Source organism: Lacerta agilis, chromosome 1 (assembly GCF_009819535.1).
Source record: "Lacerta agilis isolate rLacAgi1 chromosome 1, rLacAgi1.pri, whole genome shotgun sequence".
Lineage (NCBI taxonomy): Eukaryota > Metazoa > Chordata > Lepidosauria > Squamata > Lacertidae > Lacerta > Lacerta agilis.
The window spans coordinates 82,569,086-82,589,888 of record NC_046312.1 but is presented as its reverse complement, the minus strand read 5'-3'; the positions used below and the strand labels follow the sequence as shown (position 1 = coordinate 82,589,888).

The following is a 20,803-nucleotide window of genomic DNA, read 5'->3' as shown; positions in this document are numbered from 1 at the left end:
GGCAGGATTCAAATGCAATCTAATATATTTTCATTTCAGGGTCAGCCCAATAGGTGAAAGGCAAAATGGTGCCTGCTGCCCACATGGAAGCATGCAAGCCTGGCAGCAGAATCTTACTTCAACAACTAGGGATGAGGTCCTCTGCTGTACCTAAGCCAGATTAAAGAGGACAGGAGGGGTAGTACTGAAGCATCTGTCATCCAACAAAGGGAAATAGATGGGAGACCTGAGAGGAACAGACAGGGAGCTGCCATTGTTGCCCCCTGCCCAGCCCCAGCTGCTCACTTTACCGGTAATTTGCCTAATCTTAGGGCTGGCTTTGTTTACATCATATCACAACAGTTCTTTACTACCATATTCGTATAGATCAGACCTTATATGTGTTGGGGAAGCCATTTCACATACTGTGAGCTCCTCCAGACAACCTGTTTATTTAGCATTTATCCTGATTCTGCTTGTAGAGTTTTTATACCCCTTCTTGTTAGCCATTACCCTCTTTTCAGTGCATTTCCATGTCGCCTTCCAAACCGCAAAAAGTCTAATTCTTTTTTAAAGTGGATTTGTTGCACTAGGGCAATGGAGCCCAAGGGTGAGGGTGGGGGCAGCTGCCCCCCTAAATCAAGTAAATAAATAAAAATACTTAACTGACCAATTGCATAGCAGATAACTCAGTTCTGCCCCCCCCCCAACATAAAGCCTGCCCCCCTAAAATAAATCCTGGCTAAGCCCATGATGGAGCCCTTCAATGGACCAGCAAATCTAAAGTTCAAGCATACACTTGTATCCCACCCACAAAACAGTGACATTCAGGAGGCATCCCTTGTGGCACACTTTGTGGCATGAAAAGTTACAGGATTTTAGCAGGAAACTACATGATGCCCAAAACATTTTGCAGGCACAAATTGTTATGGAAGCATGATTGTGTATAATCGCCCCAGAAGATCACGAGCATAAATAATGATGAACACTTAATACAAATGATGCCTGAAGGGGACCTTTCATTTAAGAAACAACTTCCAAGGAAGGCGATCCCACAGCTTGTACTTGTCAGGAAACTAATTTCATTAGCCGAAATCTAATGCACTTAATTTGACTCACTTGCAGCTTGTTTTGAAAATGAACACAGCTGCAGAAGAAAATAATATGGCCTGTGGATAAAATGATTTTGTTGAGCCAAGGTAGATAGGATCAAGCTATCTAGCATTCCCATTTTAGTGTTTTTCTTACCAGTGCACAGTGCCTTATTTTTGGCTTTGTAAAATTGTTATCATGGTCATTACAGTGCTCCAAATTATTCATGCATTAATCCATTAATTACTTTTGATTAAAAACTAATTTCACCTCATTTACAGCTGCTCCTGTTGTATCACCTGAAAGTTAGCTGCAAAGTCTATTTATTTATTTTATCTAGTCATTAATGAATATATTCAGTGTTGTGACATCTAGGGCACTCTTCTCCGCTCCAATTGAACTTGATTTATTGTTGCATTTATGTGTAGACCAGCTAAAACCATGTAACATGCACACACACAATATATATCTACAGTATTACTTTTACATTTTTCATTTAAAACACTAGTATCAGAACATGTGATCCAAGTACATTCCACATCATTTTTCAGAAGGGTTGCAAAGTTGCACAACTTTAGGCAGATCCACACCATCCACTTAGAGCAGAGCTTTCCAAACATTTCATGTTGGTGACACATTTTTTAGACATGCATCATTTTGCGACACAGTAATTCAGTTTTACTAGCAAACCAGAGGTTAAACCAACCCCTTTCCTGCCCCGGGAGGAGTGCAGGGAGCATTCGCACCACCACTGCAGCCAACACACTAACGTGTCATGACACACACTTTGGAAAACTCTAACTTAGAGCATATCCAACTGACATTTAAATCGTATGGCACCCACCCACCCCCAAGAAGCCAGAGAGCTGTAGTTTTCCTCACAAAGTTACAATTCCCAGCATCCTTTACAAACTACAGTTCCCAGAATTTTTGCGGGGGGGGGGAATCATGTCCTTTAAATATGTGTTGGATATGCTTTAAATGTACAACAAAGAAACACAAAACTAGAACTGCCAGATGGAAAAGGGCACAGGGCTACTGCAGCTTTAACAGCCACACAGAAGAAAGCATGCTATCAAGTGTACATTGCATGACAAGCAACACCTGCTGAAATTCCCTTTTCTACATAAGGTGTAGGAGCCCTGTTATTCCCAGCTGGCCAGACTACATAAAAAAAACACGTTATTTTTATTCCCCTCCTACATCATCTCTACAGCGCCACCCCTAGAATTGGCATTAGCCTCAAGCCACTAGCATTTAATGTACCAGATCTTTAATGAATCAGACTGCAATCTTAAACACACTTACTAGGGAGTAAGCTCCATTAGATGTAGTGGGACATACTGGTACTTCTGAGTAAACATGCATAGGATTGCACTATCACTCATTGACACACAAAGGCTATCAATACCCAATGAACACCCCCCAAAACCCCTCTCTTTTACACACACACAAACACACCTTCAAGCACATTATATTAAAGTTCCATTAGAATCCAGAAAACAATTCTGAGTCTGATATTCATTCAGTCTTATTATTTTTCTTCTCAGACTCACAAAACTGATTTAATGAGAAAAGCCTGAAGTTTTGCTTTAAAACTCACACTCAGCCTCACATTTGAGCTGTTGTGCAGTAGGCATAGGCAACAAGTAACTGCAAGCAGGCAAAGGTTTGGGCTGGTGGAGAAGGGGGTACCCCATCCCTTCTCTGATGCCAGCAGAGAAACCAAGTGGGCTGCTGCATGGGAAAGAAGCCGCCCCCCCCCCCATCTTTGTGAGCAGCATACAAATGCAGCAGGCTGCTGGAGAAGGGACCAAGCTCATTGTTCTTCATCTGCCAACTTTCACAGGCAAGTAAACAGACCACCCGTCTCCTTTGCAGACTAGTAACCTTTATGGGCTTATTTCCAGGGTGGTTGTAACTATGTATGCTTTGCAGCTATGGTGGGCAAAGATGCCATTCTGCATTTATTCCTCTGCTATTAATTGGCTTTATCTCAGCCCATTTACCCTTGATCCCACCCCCCTAAAAAATAAATTCCTTTGACATACAGGTGAAACTCAAAAAATTAGAATATCGTGGAAAGGTTCATTTATTTCAGTAATTCAACTTAAAAGGTGAAACTAATATATGAGATAGACTCATGACATGCAAAGCGAGATATGTCAAGCCTTTATTTGTTATAATTGTGATGATTATGGCGTACAGCTGATGAGAACCCCAAATTAACAATTTAAACTTTGGGGTTTTCATCAGTTGAACGCCATAATCATCACAATTATAACAAATAAAGGCTTGACATATCTCACTTTGCATGTCATGAGTATATCTCATATATTAAACTCCAGTAGCTAATGAAAACAATTGCTTACATAAATGGACTTTTCCACGATTTTCTATTTTTTCGAGTTTCACCTGTATGTACACTTGGTGTTTACTGCACTTGGAGAAGACTCCCTAGAAAAGACCCTGATGTTGGGAAAGATGGAGGGCACAAGGAGAAGGGGACGACAGAGGATGAGATGGTTGGACAGTGTTCTCGAAGCTACTAACATGAGTTTGGCCAAACTGCGAGAGGCAGTGAAGGATAGGCGTGCCTGGCGTGCTCTGGTCCATGGGGTCACGAAGAGTCGGACACAACTGAACGACTGAACAACAACAAAGCACTTGGATTTGTGCCATATACTTCAAAGAGGTAGGCTGGTCTGAGCTGAAACTCAGTAGGCCTTGTGCTTTAAGGCATCAGGAATATGGCTAAGAAAGGTTTGGTGCATCAGCTGCTTATCCCCATCCAGATAAGTGTAAAGCTGGTGACCAGCTAAGAAGACTGTTTTACAGGCCAGAGCGACTGGGATTAGGGTTCTGATGCCCAGACAATAAAAAATAAATTTAAAAAATTTGGAAAATAATAAAATCTTATAAAAAAAAAAAAAATAAAAAATAAATTTAAAAAATGGTCTGATGTGCTGACAATACATGGGTGACATCACCAAGTCTTATACAACCACATAACCTTTAGAGATGGATATGCATACATATGCATTCCTGCTTGACTATGGTATATTACTAAGACCTTTAAATAAAGGTTTCTCTAGGCTACAGGCCAGAGCTAATCACCTGGCACAGCAGAGGAGGATCTAAACTGTCTTAGCTGCTAAAGGCTGACAGTGGGAAGGGAGGAGATGGCAGTAGGAGCAGCAGTGCCTCATCATCATTCCCACACATCCTCCTCCTTCTCATGACACAGGGAGCTCAGCAGATGGTAAGTGGGATTCAGCCTTGAGCAGTTTCGATGACGTGCCTAAGCCAGTGGAATGACTGACCTCTGGGGTTCAGGGATATCTGGCTTCCCTGCCAAGCTCATATCCCTCCTGTAATCCAAATGCAACTGTTTTGGCTACTGTCCTACATGTGAGGGGGCAGCATATAAAAATCCAGCTCAATGGTTGTGGACATGGAGCAGTTGCAGTTCCTCGACCACATGGCAATGAGAGCTAGAGATTTCTGTGCATATGGTCAGGCCACATTAACAGTTTAAGCCACGGGGCCCCAGATGTTGTTGGACTACAACTCCCATCATGCCTAGTGACAAGTCTAGTGGTCAGGATGATGGGAGTTGTAGTCTAATAGCATATATATTGTAATAGATATTTGCAGCAGCAACCTGTACTTTGGAACTCCCTGCCTATCAGCATTAAGGAAGTGCCATCACTGCTCCTTTGGACACCTGCTGAAAACCTTTCTGTTTCAGCAGAGCTATCCAGACACATCATTTGGTTATAGCTGTTCTTAAATTCGCTTCAAATGTTTTATTGTGTTTTATTGTTTTCTATGTGTTTTTAACCGTTTTAAAAATGTATTCAGTTGTATTGTTATTACTGAAGTGTTTGCTGCCCTAGGCTCCTTTGGGACGAATTCCAGGATAAAAATTTAACAAAGAACAGCCAAGTCAAGGAATCACACATGGTGGTAGGAATGCAGGCCCACAGACAATAGTGGATGGAGCAATGAAGTGGTTCTTACCTTTATTCAGCAGGGTACATTCCAGAAAAAGCAAATGTGAGATGTTTCTACACACCCCAACCCCCATCTTTTCCTCTTCCAAACAAGCAAGCAGGTGTAGAACCACACACAAAGAGGCATTGTCAGACAGAGTTCAAATATCCATTCAAACCAATAATGCTGGAGGGGGGCACAGAACAGGGCTGATGAGGAGGGGTGGCTTAGGAGAGCCTCAGACCTGAGGCAAGTCAAGGCAGAGACTCCAAGGTGGTGGGGGCTGCATTCACCCCAGAGACTGGGGTGTCTCACTCAGCACATAAAACATGTGTGTTTCTGCTAGTAGAAACCTTTTCCTAGACAAAAAAAAAACACAAAAAAAAACAAAAACCAAACCAAAACAATTCTTTTTTCTAAATGGTGGTAACTGTTGCCTGCAAGACTAAATGCAATGGAGTGTTTTTGTTTTTACATTACAGCAAGGCTGGGAAATGCACTGCACTGGAGCGGGGAGCGATGCAAACAATACAGTTGCAATCCAGCCAGAGGTAGACCGTCGAAGCCGCTGGAGCAATGCAGTTGGGGGCGGGGCAGAAGTGGACAGTCTCACAAGGTGCCATATGGCGAAGGAGCCAACGTAGGCTGTCCGGCAAGCGGGATTGCACAGTGGTGGTGCACAACATAGTAAGGATCGCAGGTAGTGCGGAGCGCGGGGGCGGGGAGGAAACAAAAATCGGAGCGCGAGGCGGGGAGCGGGGGATCCACCAAGGCGGCGATTGATGCAGTGCAATGACAATAGGGAAGCGCCAAGGGCCGGCCGACGCAACTCATTGGAAGCGGGTGGGGGGGATGAATGCCTAACAAGGGCATCTCCCGCCCGTGCTCCTTCGGAGGGGGAGCGGATAGGATCTTGTGGAGGCGGCTCTGCGGGTGTGCGTGCCTGTGTGACACACGCTCGCCTGTGCGGAGCCCCCGCCACCACCGCCGCGCGCTCCAGGCCCTAAGCGGCGCGGGGGATGAGGAGGTTTGGGGGCGGACGGCGAGGGAGGAGCTGGAAGGGGAACGGAAGGAAGAAGCAGCGGCGACGGCTGCAGCAGCCGCCTATTTGTTGTGCCCGTGGCGCGCGCCTGGCTGCATCCGCTCCAAGCAGCCTTTCTCGGCCGCCGTGCGCGCGAGGAGCGGCGGAGGGAGGGGGGGGCGGCCGAGGGAGAGGAGGAGAGGACCTGGGCGCTGACGTCACGCGGAGCTGTCCCTCAGCACCGGGCCGAGCCGGGCGGGCTCTGGCGGGCCGGGTTCGAGGCCGGGCCGAGCAGGTAGGGGGGGAACCGCCGCGGGGAAGAGGAGGAGAGGGAGAGGGTTGCTGGCTGGGTCTGCTGCTCCTTCGCAGCGCCCCTTGCCGGAGGAGGAAGGGAGACGGAAGGAAAGAGGGAGAGAGAGACGGTCGCCGCCACCGCCGCTGGGTTGGGAAAAGGGAAGGAGGGCTCGATCACGGAGAATTAAATGAACGGGATTGTTGGAGAAGTAGAGCAAAGAAGAAGAAAAAGGCGGCGCTGAATGGCTGGGAAGCGCACAAAGAGCGAGCTGGGCGCCTCGGCAGCGCTGGGTAAATGCCAGCGAGAGGAAAGCCATGAATGGCCGTGCCTCGTCTCTCCTGCCCGGGGGCAGCAGGCAGTGGGAAGAAGTTGGAGAGGCAGCGGGGTTGAGTTCACGTGGACGCCCGTCACCCGCGCAGCCATGCTAAAGCAGCCCTGAAGGCCGTCGAGCCAGTGGAGAGAGATGCGCATGAAGCGGGTAGCGGACGGGTGCTATTCCAGACTGTCCCCCACACATACCCAACAGGCTTCGCTCGTCCAGTGCTGCGGTGAGCCACACATCACACTTTAGCCAGGCTCAGGGATTATTAGCCTTCCCTCACCCCGCTGGAAGAGTAGTTCCAAAAAGTGTGTCTGCATGAAGCCCCTACTTCTTCTGGCTTGTGTTGCTTAGATGTGATTCCCTGCAGGGAGAACAATGAAAGCCCAGCCTTCTATTTCTAGTTATTAATTAGAATAAACCTATGTCAACAAAGGCTGAGTTTAAAAGAAACAAAAGCAAAATCCTCGATTGGCTAGAAACAATGCCTCCCACTTCAAAGAGAACCATTGTATCCTAAGTCAAGATCTGTAGGCATCTATGAGTCCACTAGCCCAGGATCCCCTGGGGACCCCCTCTTTCCAAACAAAGGGAGTCTGGCGAGCCCCCCAGAAGTCTTTGCAGCTCTGTATCCTAGCAACTCTGCAGCTTCCCTTATTATATTATATTGGATCTTTTATATGGGATCTGCCAGTCCCAAACAAGAATGAAACCTGGTCCAGCTTGTACTAGTGGCAGGAACAAGTTGATAAGTAGATGGAGCAGGCTGAGCTGTAAATGGATGAACAAAGCCAGGTATGTGTTGGGCAGGCAGAGGGGACAGATGGAATGCAGGATGGTGGAGCTAATCTACACCAGCCACCATAACGCCAACACAGGAACTACTTCAGAAAAGTTGTGCTTCCTAGAGAGGGGTATGAGTGTGGCTAATCTGGAGCTATCACTGCAGCATCACATTTTCCACTCCTGCTTTCCATTTGAATTAATAGCAGTCAACATAGGGATTGGGTGTTTTCATCATACTCAATACCTGCAGAACAAAATAAGGAACCCTTTCCAGAAACACCTGCAAGTCCAAGGTTGGATGGGCAAGTTTTGTGCTTGGGGATAGAAACGGCCAGCATGTCTTGCTATGGAATGGGATGGAATCTGTCAACCAGATTGCAGTAGAGGGCTGGCACTGCATGGAGCCAGGTAATGTGAAGAGATGCTATGGTACAGTCATGTGAGATTTGCATGGAACAGGAAAGCATCAGGTTCTTGCAACCTGGCTATGCCCCAGTAAAGTGCATTTCTCCTTTGAGCCTGCCCCATGCTTGATATCCTTCAGACACACTAGCTACAGACACAAAACAGCTATCCTATGCTAGGGCCCTCCAGTCGGCCACTGAGAGGAGCATAGACAGGAAGATCCTGAGCTAGTCCTTCTCTGGAGTCAAAAACTCTTAGGTGCAGGCCACAGGCTCTGGGTAGTGTGTGTTTATATGTGTGTGATGCTTGCAGCTGACTTTTGTACCAAGTGTGGTTGATATGCGTGCTTTCCAATACAAGTGTTACAAAATCATTTTTTAAAAAAAGATCGATCCTAGAACATAATATAAATACCTTATTGCCACCTCTGAAAACTCTGCACAGTATTTCCTTGTAGTGCAACTAGGAGTACCTGCCTGCAGATACTCCTCAAAGTACTGCCACTCCCCTGGGTTACTCCCAGGTTAATAGGATTCTCTCATTAGGAGCTTTTCAGCAAGCTGTCACAGTAATCCCAAAGGCAGGAAGAGGATAAGGTGCCAAGGATTCCCTTCCATATTGCACACAGATCCTATCAGAGTAGGTGTGCCTAACCCTAGCCCAGAAGAAAAGTTCCTGGCATAATATTGTGCCTTGGCACTTTCCCCTAAAATAGGAACAGCTTGGTTATTCATGTTTCTGCATCCTGCAGCAAAAGGTGAGGCAGTGTCTCTTCCTAGTCCTTCCACAACTATACTTATCCCACTCCTACTGAGTAAGAATCCACAACATGCTCTCATGCCCTCCTCATAATGTCTTCTGTTGGTGTAGACCTGTCTTTCTTTCCTAAAACTTCACATGCAGAATCTACATTGTCACAACCTTTTCTTATCATCTCCCTTGCTGAGAGAACCTAGGATTGCAGTATTGGGCACAGCTCCTTTGTGGAGTGGCCTGGTTTCCAGGACTATCCCAGACATACTCCAACCAGGTTTCCAGGAAGTGGTATAAAGAAAGTTCCTTTGCCTCCCTTATTCCTCCTCCCTGTAAAATAATCAAGATTACATGTGTATGAAAAGGTCAGTCTCCTTGCTCTAGTTGAGGGTGAAAAGGTTGCGTAGGTTGATGTAGTGTAGCACGTGAAGAGAGCCTGTGGGAAAGTGGGCACTCTTGCCCTCAATCGCTGTGGAAGAGGATTCATCCAATTCCTGGACTGCAGTTGAGCCAGTTGGCCTGGAACCCACAGCAGGGTTATGATTCTACTCTAGCTGCCCTGGGGGTGGGGAGCAACACTCAAATATATTAAACACTAAAAAAATATATCAAGGTTTGAGTTTCCCTGCTCCCACAGAGGAGAGGAAAGGACACAGGCTGTGGTACCTGGTGTCAGCCTGGGCAGAACCTTGTTTGTTCAGATATACACTTCTTAACAGGGTTTACAGATCGAGAGCCCCTCCTTACAGAACAGGTATCTGTGTCTGTATCAGAGCCACTTCTGGCCCCATAGGAGGCATTAGCTAGCTGTGAACTGCATTGGCCTTTCTTCCTCCCTAGGCAACAGGACCACGTGGAAAGAGGGAGATTAGAATAACTGGCAGGGATTTGGTGCGGAGTGGGGGGGAGGAGAGAGCTGGAAAGACTGTGCCACAGAGAAAAACAAATTGGAGCTTGTCTAGAGATAAACTGTTAAGGGCTGGATTTTCCACATTTAGGTTTGGAATGATTTTGGCAGATAGTTGCTGGCATGATGCCAAATGTTGCTGTTTGGGAACAAGAGCATGACAGTTTGTTTGTGTCAGCTCCATGGATCTGTGTGATTTTCAGAAATATAAACTAGGTGAGTGATTTCTTTTGATTGAATCTTGTTATGGTACAAATGTGGAAGCTTTTGAGGTTCACCAAGCTTCAACTATGCAAGCTGACATGTTATACAGATATGACTAGTTCAACATCTTGCATATTGATATACAGTACCAACAAAAAGTTGGTTAGCATTGGACTAGATGATTCTCAGGAATCCCTTTTCAACTCTACAATTCTATGATTCTACTTTGCATTTTAGTAGCAATTTTTTGCTCTGAAACCCACATGGTGGCAATACTTTATTGATTTTAAAGTTGCCATCCCATGTGCACTTACTTGAATTAAATGGGATTTCTAAGTAAACACTCATTAGAGTGGACCAGAATTCCAATCCAGGAGCAAAGTGTTCAACAAGAGATCCTGGCATGAACTATGTACACAGACCAAGCATTTTGCTCCCACTTTTCCCAAACCAGCTTACATGTTCAGTGGCAGCATACCTCTGAACACACTTTAAAAGAAGATTAGACAAATTCATGGAGGATAAGGTTATCAGTGGGTTATAGCCATGATGGCTATGGTCTTCCTCCACTGTTGGAGGCAGTATGCCTCTGAATATGTCACCAGGGAGCACAAATAGAGAGGGTACTGTTGTACTCAGGTACTGCTTGCAGGCTTCCCTGGGGCATCTGGTTGGCCACTGTGAGAACAGGATGCTGGACTTGATGGGCTATCGTCTGATCCAGCAGGACCGCTCTTACATTCTTAAATGCTAAGAATAAACAACGGGAAAGGCTGTTGCCCTCCAGTTCTGCTTTGGGGCTTCTTTGAAGCATTGGCTGGCCACAGGATGATGGGATACTGTAGATGGAGCTTTGGTTTAATCCGCCATATGTCTTATGGCCTTACATTTTCAATTATATTTAAAAGCTGTTTTTAATGACATAGACTACAGAAGTTTGTAGGAGGAACTACATTGGCCACAATTGTGGGTATCACTCCACCCAGGATGCCTGGATTACCTGGCTCAGTTACACTGTTGATCATGGACCATTCCTGATTGTATGGCAGGTGAATGTATATCAACCCCCTCCAGATCAGTCAGTTTCCCACTGATGTTACTTGATGGAAAATCCTACATGGCACCTGGTATTCTGAAGGTGTTGGGAATGAGCCCAGCACACCTCTAATTTAAATCCCAATGTGTGGCTATTAACTCTGCATTTGTTAAGAGCCTGCCTCAATTTTGCCCATTTTACTGCTGTCAGGCAGCCCTTTGTTTTCTGCAGGGACAAGTGGGAAAGCAACTTTCTGTTAGTTTTGATTATCACTTCCCTCTGAATGGTATACAGTACTTACTTTGCATCTCTTGATCCAGCTTGTCTGAATACTGTGTGACATGATTCATTGATGTGCTGATCATGAGGCAATGATCAACCAGATAGTGATGATACAGGGGTCGTGTAACAATTTGCCTTGCCAGTCATCTGTGATCTTCTACCAGGTGGTGAGGAGGGTCCATTATTCCCATTGCTTCCCTTGATTTCTGACAGGGAATGGATGTGGGGGGAATTGTCTTCATTGATAGCATAAGAACATAAGAAGAGTCCTGCTGGATCAGGTCAGTGGCCCATCTGGTCTAGCATCCTGTTCTCACAGTGGCTGATCAGATGCCCATGGAAATTCCACAAACAGGAGCTGGGTGTAATAGTACCTTCCCCTCTTGCAATTCCCAATGACTGGGATTCAAAGGCTTATTGTCTCTGACACTGGAGACACAACATGAAGACAGAAGCCACTGATATCCTCCATGGATCTGTCTAATATCCTATGGCAGGATGTTATGGATGACCAGCTTGTCAAATGGTTACATGCCTACCGCAGTAAAGCTTCCATTGGCAAATGACTGACTACGTTCTCCATACAGTGGGGCAGCTTTGACTTGAGGTGACAACAGAAATTGAAGTTGCTTTGTCTCTGTGTGTTGAGCTGTGGAGGGGGAAAGTCCAAAGTTCTTAGTGCCAGCCATTCTCCATGTAACCCACATACCTAGAAGATTTACTTGCTGACAGCAAATATTCTATATGTTGTTGTTGTTTGAATGAAAGTGAACCTTAGATCCTCCTAAGAATAAAACTGGGTTAGCACAGTCCTCCTCAGGCAGTACCTTTCTCTTGATCTGTAGCTCCCAAACTTGATGGCAGGCATTTCCATGCCACAGGGGTCACCAGTTCCTGCCAAGCCAGGAGCCACTTGGGAGTGGGAAGCAAGTGGCACTAGGATGAGCTGTTCTGTCCTTCTGTGACACAAGTTGTGTCTGTGGTTGCACTAATAGTGTGTGCATGGTAGCCCCTTTTTATCTCTGCCAATTGTAATGTGGGGGTTTCAGGGGATGTTTGAGGGCTATAAAATGTCTGGGGAGCCAGCAGGGAGGACACGTATTTGGAATAAGAATAATTTGGCACACGGCTTTTGGGGGGGGGGAGGGTGGTTGCAGGTGGGATAAAAACTGAAGAGAATTGGGGGGGGGGGGCTGAGAGAGAAGTAAAGCCACATTCCAAGAGCGGGCGGGGCTTCGTGAGGAAAAAGCCGAGTTGCTGAAACAAAGCGAAAAAGATATAGCCGAAGAGAAGGCCGGCGTTTGGTAATTTCTCAGCATCCAATGGGAAAATGACTTGTTTTCCTTAGCAACAGAGAGTGCACCAATCCGTAGGCAGCATGCTTTCAGTACTAGCGGCCATTGGTGCTGGCGGCAGCGGGGAAGGGGGAATGGGAGACAGACAGACATGCAGACAGACAGAGGCGGCGGGGAGGGGGACGCGCGCACGTTAGGATGAGATTTCCCAGGCTCCCGACCTGCTTGTGGGCAACATGGAAGTGCGGCGGAGAGGCCAAGTCTGTCTCCAGCTGCGCTTTCCTCAATTCTCCTCACCCACCCCCATGCCACTGAGCCCCTACACTGCAAACACGGCTCTTCTGTGCTGGGGTGTGAAAGGGGGCATTAGTTACAATACTTCCAAAAACCCTACCTGTCTGGGAGTGGGTTCAAAAACACCCCACCCCAAAACCCAGTTGCATAATTAAGAGTGTCCTGTCCTTTCTTACTTGGGGGCTGCTGGAGTGGGGAGGGCTCGCCTCCTGCTGGACGGATCTGAGCACGTGTGAGCAAGGGAGAACGAACACAAAAGGCTTTTCTCTGTTGTGCCTTCCAGCCTGCAATCCAACAGAAATGATGAGGAAATGGGGAGGGGTTGGGGTGCAGACAGCACCCAGGGACTCTCTAATCCGCATTTGCAGCTGCTTTCCAAGGCTGAACATCAGAGGGAAAGAGGAAGGAAGATTCTTCAGCCGACTAACCAGCCCTCCTTTGTCTTCAGAGCTGCTCTCAGCCAGCACACAGGGTTAATGAAACTCAAATCTCTGGCAGATGCTTTCCCGAACTGCTACATCTCCCTCTTTGGTGACTCATTCTCCTACCCCACAGGTTCTTTGAGGAAGAAGGTGGGGTGGGGGGTGAGTGTTGGAAGTGGGGGAGCATGTGCGTTGTTAAAAGTATCATCTGTTCTTTGCTCGGTTGCCGTGGAGACCATACGGTGGTGATTCTCTTTATAGCCACATCCCCCCCCCCCGCTTTTCCATTTTGGAAAGTTGTTGTCCCATCCCTTGCTCCGCGCCCTCCTCTTTCTCCCAGCATTGCTCTGATTCCATTCCGACATGGAATATGCTGCTAAGCTCCCTGGCAGGCTGAGGCTGGGGTGACTCAGTGAGATTGGTACTCCTGGGACAGAGGTGGAGAAAGATCAACGGGAATCCTAGAGGCCCAACTAGGATGCTTGGCCTGCTCTGCCCCTTGCATAATATATTGCCAACACTCAAACCATCTTTTTGCCTGCCAGGAATGACTAGTTGGACTTGGCTTGGGGCCCAGGGTGTTGGTGGGTGTTCCCATCTCTAATCTCGTCACTTTTTTTAAAACCCTCATTGCAGCCTCCAGAAAAGTGGGAGTTGTTTCTTAATGAATGGAACAGCCCTGCAGAGTGCGGAAGACATTATGCCTTCAGGTCTCACCTTTTTTGTCCCATCCACCCTCAGTTTCTCTCTCTCTCTCTCTCCACAGATGGAAGCAATGCCATGAGACAGCATCCCCCGCAGGTGACGGGGAGGGAGTGGGGAGCCTGACATTGCCCCAGGAGACCCTGAAGAGCCATGACGTCAACGGTACAGACCCTGCGTTTCCCGCTGCTGCCGCACGTGCCAAACCAAGACCGGACATACAGCTGTGAGGAGGAGATTGAGCGGCGCTACCAAGTGGTACCCTCGGTGGTCTGCGCCATGTGCTGCCTCTTTGGGATCATCTACTGCTTCTTTGGTGAGAAGGGGTTTGGGTGGGTCTGTGTGCTGTCCTAGGTGCTCGGAGGACAGTTTGAGCTGAGTCATGGGGGCAAAGGAGATCATAGAACTCAATGCCCTTATGAGGCCCAGGGAGCCCATTCCACCCAAAGGCAGCCCTGTGTCACAGTATGTCTGCAACAGGCGTGAAGTGGGACTCACGCTCATGAAATACTCTCAGCAATAATCCGTTGAGCTTGCACTCAAAACTATGGGGGGCATTTTTTTAATATGCATGTTTAGGATGAGGCTGCTAGGGAGATGGAAAAGGCAGGTCCCCAATTTTTGTAGCCTCCCGCTAGCTTGTTCTATTAGCCCTCCCCGTTCAACACCTAAAAAAGGGAGGGGGTTGATTTATATTTTAATCATTATAATTTTGATATGCAATATGCTAACAGTTTGAAATGGGGGGGAAATAAATAAACCTAATGTAATTCCAAGCTGTTCCAACAGCAGAGAGCTGTGTTAATGCTTTTGATTCTACAGAAGACACCCAAGTGGGTGCTTTAGCCTGCATGGGTCCTTGCCAGTCCATGTGACTTATAGGAACTAGTATTGGTTTTCCAGACTGCATAACTGGGCTCCTTTGCTAACTGCAACAGCGTCCCAGGAGAAAAAGCTAGCACTGGCTTTCCCTGAGATACCGCTGTGCATCCACTTATGCATTACACAGATCAGTTGGGGGTGTGGGAAATGCTCATGTAAGGCAGCATGCTCTTTGAAGCCCTGGATATTAGGACTCCCCAGCCTCCACTAGATATCCCTTTGTGATATAAGCACAGAATATCTTTCTCTGTGTGTAAGTGTAGGACATTGCGTAGGTATTCTGCATGAGCCTCCTAAGTCAAGAGGCCAGGACTTTCAGTGCAGGTGGCTCAAAAGAATGTGGATAGCCTGTCCTGTTCAACCAAACAGATGGGCAACACGTCCTGTTTCCCTGACTGCAGCAATGCCACTAGCATCCATTTCTTCCTTTCTTCAGGGTACCGATGCTTCAAGGCGGTGATGTTCCTAACAGGACTGATGTTTGGCTCCGTGATCATCTTCATGTTGTGCTACAAAGAGCGGGTGCTGGACACCCAGCTGAGCGTTGAGGCCTCCGTGGGCATCGGGCTGGGCATTGGGGTGCTCTGCGGGCTGGTGACCATGCTTGTGCGCAGCGTTGGGCTCTTCATGGTTGGGCTGCTGCTGGGGCTGCTGCTGGCGGTGGCTGCGCTGGTGGTGATGGAGCAGTTTTACCACCCGCCTACCGTCTGGATCCCCATCGGTTTGCTGCTCGGCATGGGCATGCTATGTGCGGTGCTCACCTTGCAATGGCAGCGCCTCTTCACCACGCTCTCCACCGCTGTCTTCGGCAGTGCTGTCATGACCGCCACTGCCGACTACTTCGTCGAGCTCTTCCTGCTGCTGCAGTACGTCTATGAGCGGGTCAAGGTAGCTCCTGCCCGGCCCATCTGCTGGTACAGCTGGGTCATCTTGGGCACTTGGCCAGTCCTGGCATTGTTGGGCGTCCTGGTGCAGTGGAAAGTCACGGCAGAGGGATATTCCCACACGGAAGGTGAGTGCGGTGCAGCAGGGTGGATAGGAAGGGGGGTGGACATTGGCGTAAAATTTGAACTGTCATCTTCACTTGCTTGTGGTTCTTATTGCCAGAAGGAAAACCTTAGTGATTTCAGCCAGGAAGACAGGCTGTGTCCCAGCTGTGGTTATAAACTTGGAGCCATCTTGAAGTTCCCTTTTCCACAAATTTGGGAGAGGGGAGAAGACACACAAGTCTGCCCCCTAACAATTAAATTGAGGATTATTATTTTTATCTGTTAAGGATTTAGCAGAAATTAACCAATTAATGCTTTGAACCCTTATTCTGAGTTACAGAGGGTACATCCTGAGGGTACACCTTTTCTCTGAGGGCTAAACTACATATTGCATCCAAAGAGATATACAGTAGTTGCAACAAGCCTGTTAACAGGTGATGCTTTGTATGAAAAGCATGAATCATGCTCAGCCAGCTTGAGACTCCTCCTGTAGTGAAAGGAGGCTAGTTCCCTTAGGTAGCAAATGCTGCTATTTGTGATGGCACCTCATTTATCTCAGTGGCAGCTCCCTGGAATAAAAATGGTTTGGAACTTTGCACCTTGAGGCTACAGGTGCATTCACCAGTGACCACACCTAATACTTCATATTGGCTCTGCCAATTATGAATTTACCTGGTTATGGGAGGTGGTATCTCAGCTCTGCTTTTGGCTTTCACTTCCTCCCACAGCAAAGCATTCCAATAGTGGCATCTGCTTGGTACCTTGGGCCACCTCTTCTGACCACACCCCCTTCTCTTCTCTCTCCTGCCCCCCCTCCCCCCCGCAGTGATTATCAGTCGGCAGCAGCGCCGTGTTCAGCTGATGCGGATCAAGCAACGAGAAGAGCGCAAGGAGAAGAAGAAGAAGAGGCGACCACACCCCCATCCCCATGTGCAACACAAGGCCCACCCACCGGAGCCTGCCTACCGCCGCAAGCCTAATCCTGTGCGCCGATTTGATGGGGATGTGCTCTCCCCAGTGAGTCAGTTCCAGTGCCCTCCTGCACAGGGCTAGGGTGGTGGGACTGTATGTATTACACTGCAAAGAATCCAGCTCCCTAGGGGTAAAGACTGATGGGAGTCAACTTGCTCCCAGTTCCATTCCTCCAGGCTTTCCTGCTTTGTTTCCTTTATTTTTGGATCATCAGTGACACACTTCCGCCTTAAGAGCCAGCCCTGTCAGTCATGCTTTCTACATTCAGAAACCCATCTGTATAGGACAGAAGTGTCTCTGGCTTCTGCACCCTTTGCTTCCCACACTCCATTCATACAGACTATCTGTATGGAATTCCCATAGAGAGAGGAGCAGGGAAACAGTTCGGTGGGACTCCCAGCACTGTTGGCCACTCCCACCCCCCATTGATGCCTGTATATGCAGGAAGCCCAGTGCGAGACAAGAACACCATGGCATAACATATATGGAGGGAAGATGGGTAGAGAAACTTTGTCCAAGTTCTGCTTTTTGCTCTACATTTGGCAGTTTCGGTTGGGAGCCAAAAGCAGAGCTCTGTGTCTCTTAACATTTTCTTTGTGTGTCTCTGGAAGTTCTCCTCAACCCATGGAGGATTCTCTGCCTAGTACAAATAGTGTTGTCATGTGGTCCTTGGGGTACTTTGCTAATTGATGCGGGGGAAAGGCAGTGACTTTCTCATGACATAGCAGAAGAACAGGGTGATCTTTAAATGAAAGTGAACATGTTTAACTATGCCAGCCAATGGATACATCCAGTAAGTCTCCCATCAATTCATTCCCAAAGTCTTCCCAAGTACAAATAGCCCGGGACAAGCTGTACTCTGTTGTGGCACCCTCCCTGTACGTAGAAAACTAAGGTACAGTATTGTGATCTGTTCAAAATTACAAGGTAACAGGGCTCTGGCAGTGCCCCAGTATGGCCAATATGGAACGTGTGAATAGCAGACACACATTCTTAAACTTTTATGGACATGCACCATAGAATATTGAATGGCTGTCTGTGGCTTCTGGACATATGCAGATTAGCTGTCTAATAATGCACATCTGCTGTTCACACTTTTACTGTTCACACCTCACTGTGAAGAAGCCCTTAGTTTTTCTGGTCACAGCACAGAGAGGCAAACCTCAGCCTCCCTACCAGTCATTTCCAGTAGGACCAGAAGCTCCTCCTACCCCTACCCCAAGAAGCACTATGAGCCCTTTCCAGTAGATGTGGGAGAACATAAATACTATTACATCTCAAAGCTTTGTGTGGAAGAACAGCTGGTTCTTGGTTACTTGCAAGGAGAGGGTGATATGGCAGCCATTAGGAAGGGCCTTGTCCCACGAATTGAGGTGGGAAGAGGCTGGACCTGCCCAAAGCACTCAGGAGCAAGTCACAGGCAAGTCCTTCCACACGGGGAAGTTTCAATCACAGATGGGGGATGGAGGCAGCACCCTCATCTTCTGCTTTCCTCCTACTTGTAGAGCTACATACAGAGCTTCCGGGAGCGGCAGACGGGATCCTCTCTCAACAGCCTCCTGGCCAACGCTCATGCCGCCATTGACATTGACTATGACTGTGGCTCCACCGTGCCCCTGACAACGGGCTCTGGCCCTGCAATGCGGGTATAGTGCAGCACCTCCCGCCGGGTCACAAGGACACTGCCCTTGCACGGTCACGTAGGTCAGGCCGTGTGGGCTTAGCCTAGCGCCTGTGTTCCCGTGAGGACCTGCAGATACTCTTTGCTGACATTCATAGACCTGGCCTGGACATGCAGTGGTAGCCCAGTTTCTCTCACACTGCAAGGATATGCGGAATTCTCCCCAGTGCAACTCTGGCTCTGGCTAAGCTGCCCTGCAACAAGGGGCAAGGAAAGCGTACATGAGCGGGTGCTTGGGGCAAAGGGCTGAAGAGAGACCTGGTTGCTAACCCACCCGAGCCAGGACTGTGGAATGCAGTGAAGGGTGGAAAGGAAAGAGCCAATCGCCTGCATGAAAATGACAAGGAACTGTCAACATTCCCCACCCACCACTGTTGGAGTGACTCATAGATGGAGGGGCCAACGGGGTGTTCCTGTGCTGTTGTCTTGCCACACGATGGACCCACTCCTTGTCCTGGAGTTTTGTCTTTGCCTGAACTGACCCCCGCAAGGACTATTTCAGGGCACAAGTGGTAGGAATTGACTCGGTTCACTCTAGTCTGGCTGGGGCAGCCAGCTCAGGGAAATGGGGTCCTCTGGCCCGGGCCCCTTGCCCATACCAGTGCCTGGCATACTGTTTGAATGGGCAACTCAAGGAGGGAAGGGAGGAGGGAGGGGTGGGCATCTGGGCCACCTGGGCTGGGCTGTCTAACTGTTGAAGTGTGCAAGTGTGAGTGTGCGAGCGTGTGTGTGGTGGAGCTGGAGCAAGTATGGGGCATTCGGCTGGTATCCAGGCAATGAGCCTTTTCGATACCCCCCTCCTACTTCCCCTTCCCCCTGTTCCTCATTCTGAAGTGAGGGTCAGGGTAGTGAAGGGACTGGGGCTGGGGGGGAACATCCATGTACATATTCTTGTTGCAGTTATTTGTATTAATTTATTATTGACAAAGAGCTGGGCCTGAAGAGCTCTGCTGGACCCAGGGTTGGGGGGCAGGGTCCTGCAGTCTTCTTAGCTTTCCCTTCAGGCCCATGCCTGGGGATGGGTGTCACCCTTTTTTACCCTACCTAGCCTCAAAGAGCTGGGGTGGGAGTGTCCCCCTGCACAGGAGCCTGTCAAAGTGTGGTGGCCCCCACATTTGGAGCTTGTCTCCTTGTTATCTATCATGCGGGAGGTGGGGGCTGTGAGTCTCTCAGTGTCTCCATCTTTAAGGGGACAGGAGCAGGGAAAATTCACCATCTGTTTCAGGATGGGGGCAAGGGAGGGTCCAGCACAGCTCAGAAAAGCCTCTCCTTCATGGAGAAACTGCATGTTTCTGTCACCAATCGCCACTGTTGTCACCACAGAAACCTTGCACTCTCGTTTTTCTTTGTTTTGTCCTCTCTCTTTCTCTTTGTATATGTGCCAAACGCTGCCGGGCTGCGGCTGCGCAAGTAAAAAAAAGAAAAGCCTTTCAGAGCAGCCTCTCCATGAATGAAATGGGCCACAAGCATTGGACTGCAGCACAAACACTACCACACATGCATGAGCTTGGATCTTGGACGTGGGCATGGGGCAAGCCTGGACTGGGCACAGAAGGAGAATGAGGGTGAGGAATGGGGTCCACAACTTGAGGCAGCATATGCAGCAGACCTTGTAACCAGAAGAGATCCTGAGCCGCCACTTCTTTTTGCACGGCAGTAGCATGGCAAACAATGGGTCTTTGCACATGGTGGTGTTAGGGGGGCATGAGCAGAACCTTGTTTGGAGGAAAGAGACCAGAGGAACATAGAGGTCCCACTTTCAGAAAATTAGTCCATCTAGCTCGGTACTGTCTGCACCGATTAGCAGCAGCTCTCAAGAGTTTCAGGCAGGAAGTTCTCTCAATCCTACTTGTGGACGCTAAAGCTGGAACCTGAGCCTATCTGCACATAGAGCAGATGCTCTACCACTAGGCCCTTTCTCTGCACTGTGCTGGCTGGGACTGATGAGACTTGTCGTCCAAAACATGGGCAGCATTCTATTGGGTGAAGGCTGCTCCAGAGCAGGGAGGCAAACGTTAAACCATAGTTTTAGTTACATCCCAGACAATCCCTTCTATGCACCCCGATCTGTGGGCTCTCTTCACAGCCCATGGCCATTCCTTCCTCTTCTTGGACTTCAGGTTTTCCCAGAGGGGTGGGGCTTAGAGATACATATGCACACACCTATCTATGCTGCCCAGTGTATTTCGCCCTGGCATGGGGCTCTTCCCACCTCTTTCGTGAAGCTGGGTGCTGCCTCAGCCTCTCTTCTGCAATTGGGCATTGAGAGAAGAAGGAAACAGCAGTTGCCTGTCACAGCAACACACCCACCTACTCGCCTGTGTTTTCTAGACACTGCAGGGGAGCTGTCCCTGCAGTTTAAAAAGCCTTACACTGGAGTGTGCTGAAGGGTGTGCTTAGGCACAGGTGGCACAGCTCCAGCACCTCACCAGCCTCCTGCTTGTCTAGGCAACTGATGTGACATCCCGCCCAGAAAAGCCATCTCACCTAT

The 20,803-nt window shown here is 48.4% G+C and overlaps 2 protein-coding genes across 6 annotated transcripts in view; one reads left to right on the top strand and one right to left on the bottom strand.

The window, feature by feature from the left end:
• Nucleotides 1-7,043, bottom strand: part of CHPF (chondroitin polymerizing factor) — a 29,688-nt gene extending 22,645 nt beyond the window's left edge. The window contains exon 1 of the mRNA XM_033159916.1: nt 6,903-7,043. The gene's annotated coding sequence lies outside the window, so the exon portion shown is untranslated. The remainder of the gene's footprint in view (nt 1-6,902) is intronic.
• On the top strand, nt 5,643-19,745 carry TMEM198 (transmembrane protein 198). Of its 5 annotated transcripts, none has more exons than XM_033159950.1 (5): nt 5,643-5,754; nt 13,853-14,104; nt 15,107-15,682; nt 16,486-16,676; nt 18,137-19,745. In XM_033159950.1, exons 2-5 carry the CDS (start codon nt 13,942-13,944, stop codon nt 18,281-18,283), a joined length of 1,077 nt encoding a protein of 358 aa, XP_033015841.1. In that variant the 5' UTR covers nt 5,643-5,754; nt 13,853-13,941; the 3' UTR covers nt 18,284-19,745. The 5 variants fall into 5 exon arrangements, with proteins under 5 accessions (XP_033015841.1, XP_033015832.1, XP_033015823.1 ...); XM_033159941.1 differs by having other exon boundaries at nt 5,647-5,767; XM_033159932.1 differs by lacking the exon at nt 5,643-5,754 and adding an exon at nt 5,974-6,383.
• Nucleotides 19,746-20,803: the final 1,058 nt, after the last annotated feature.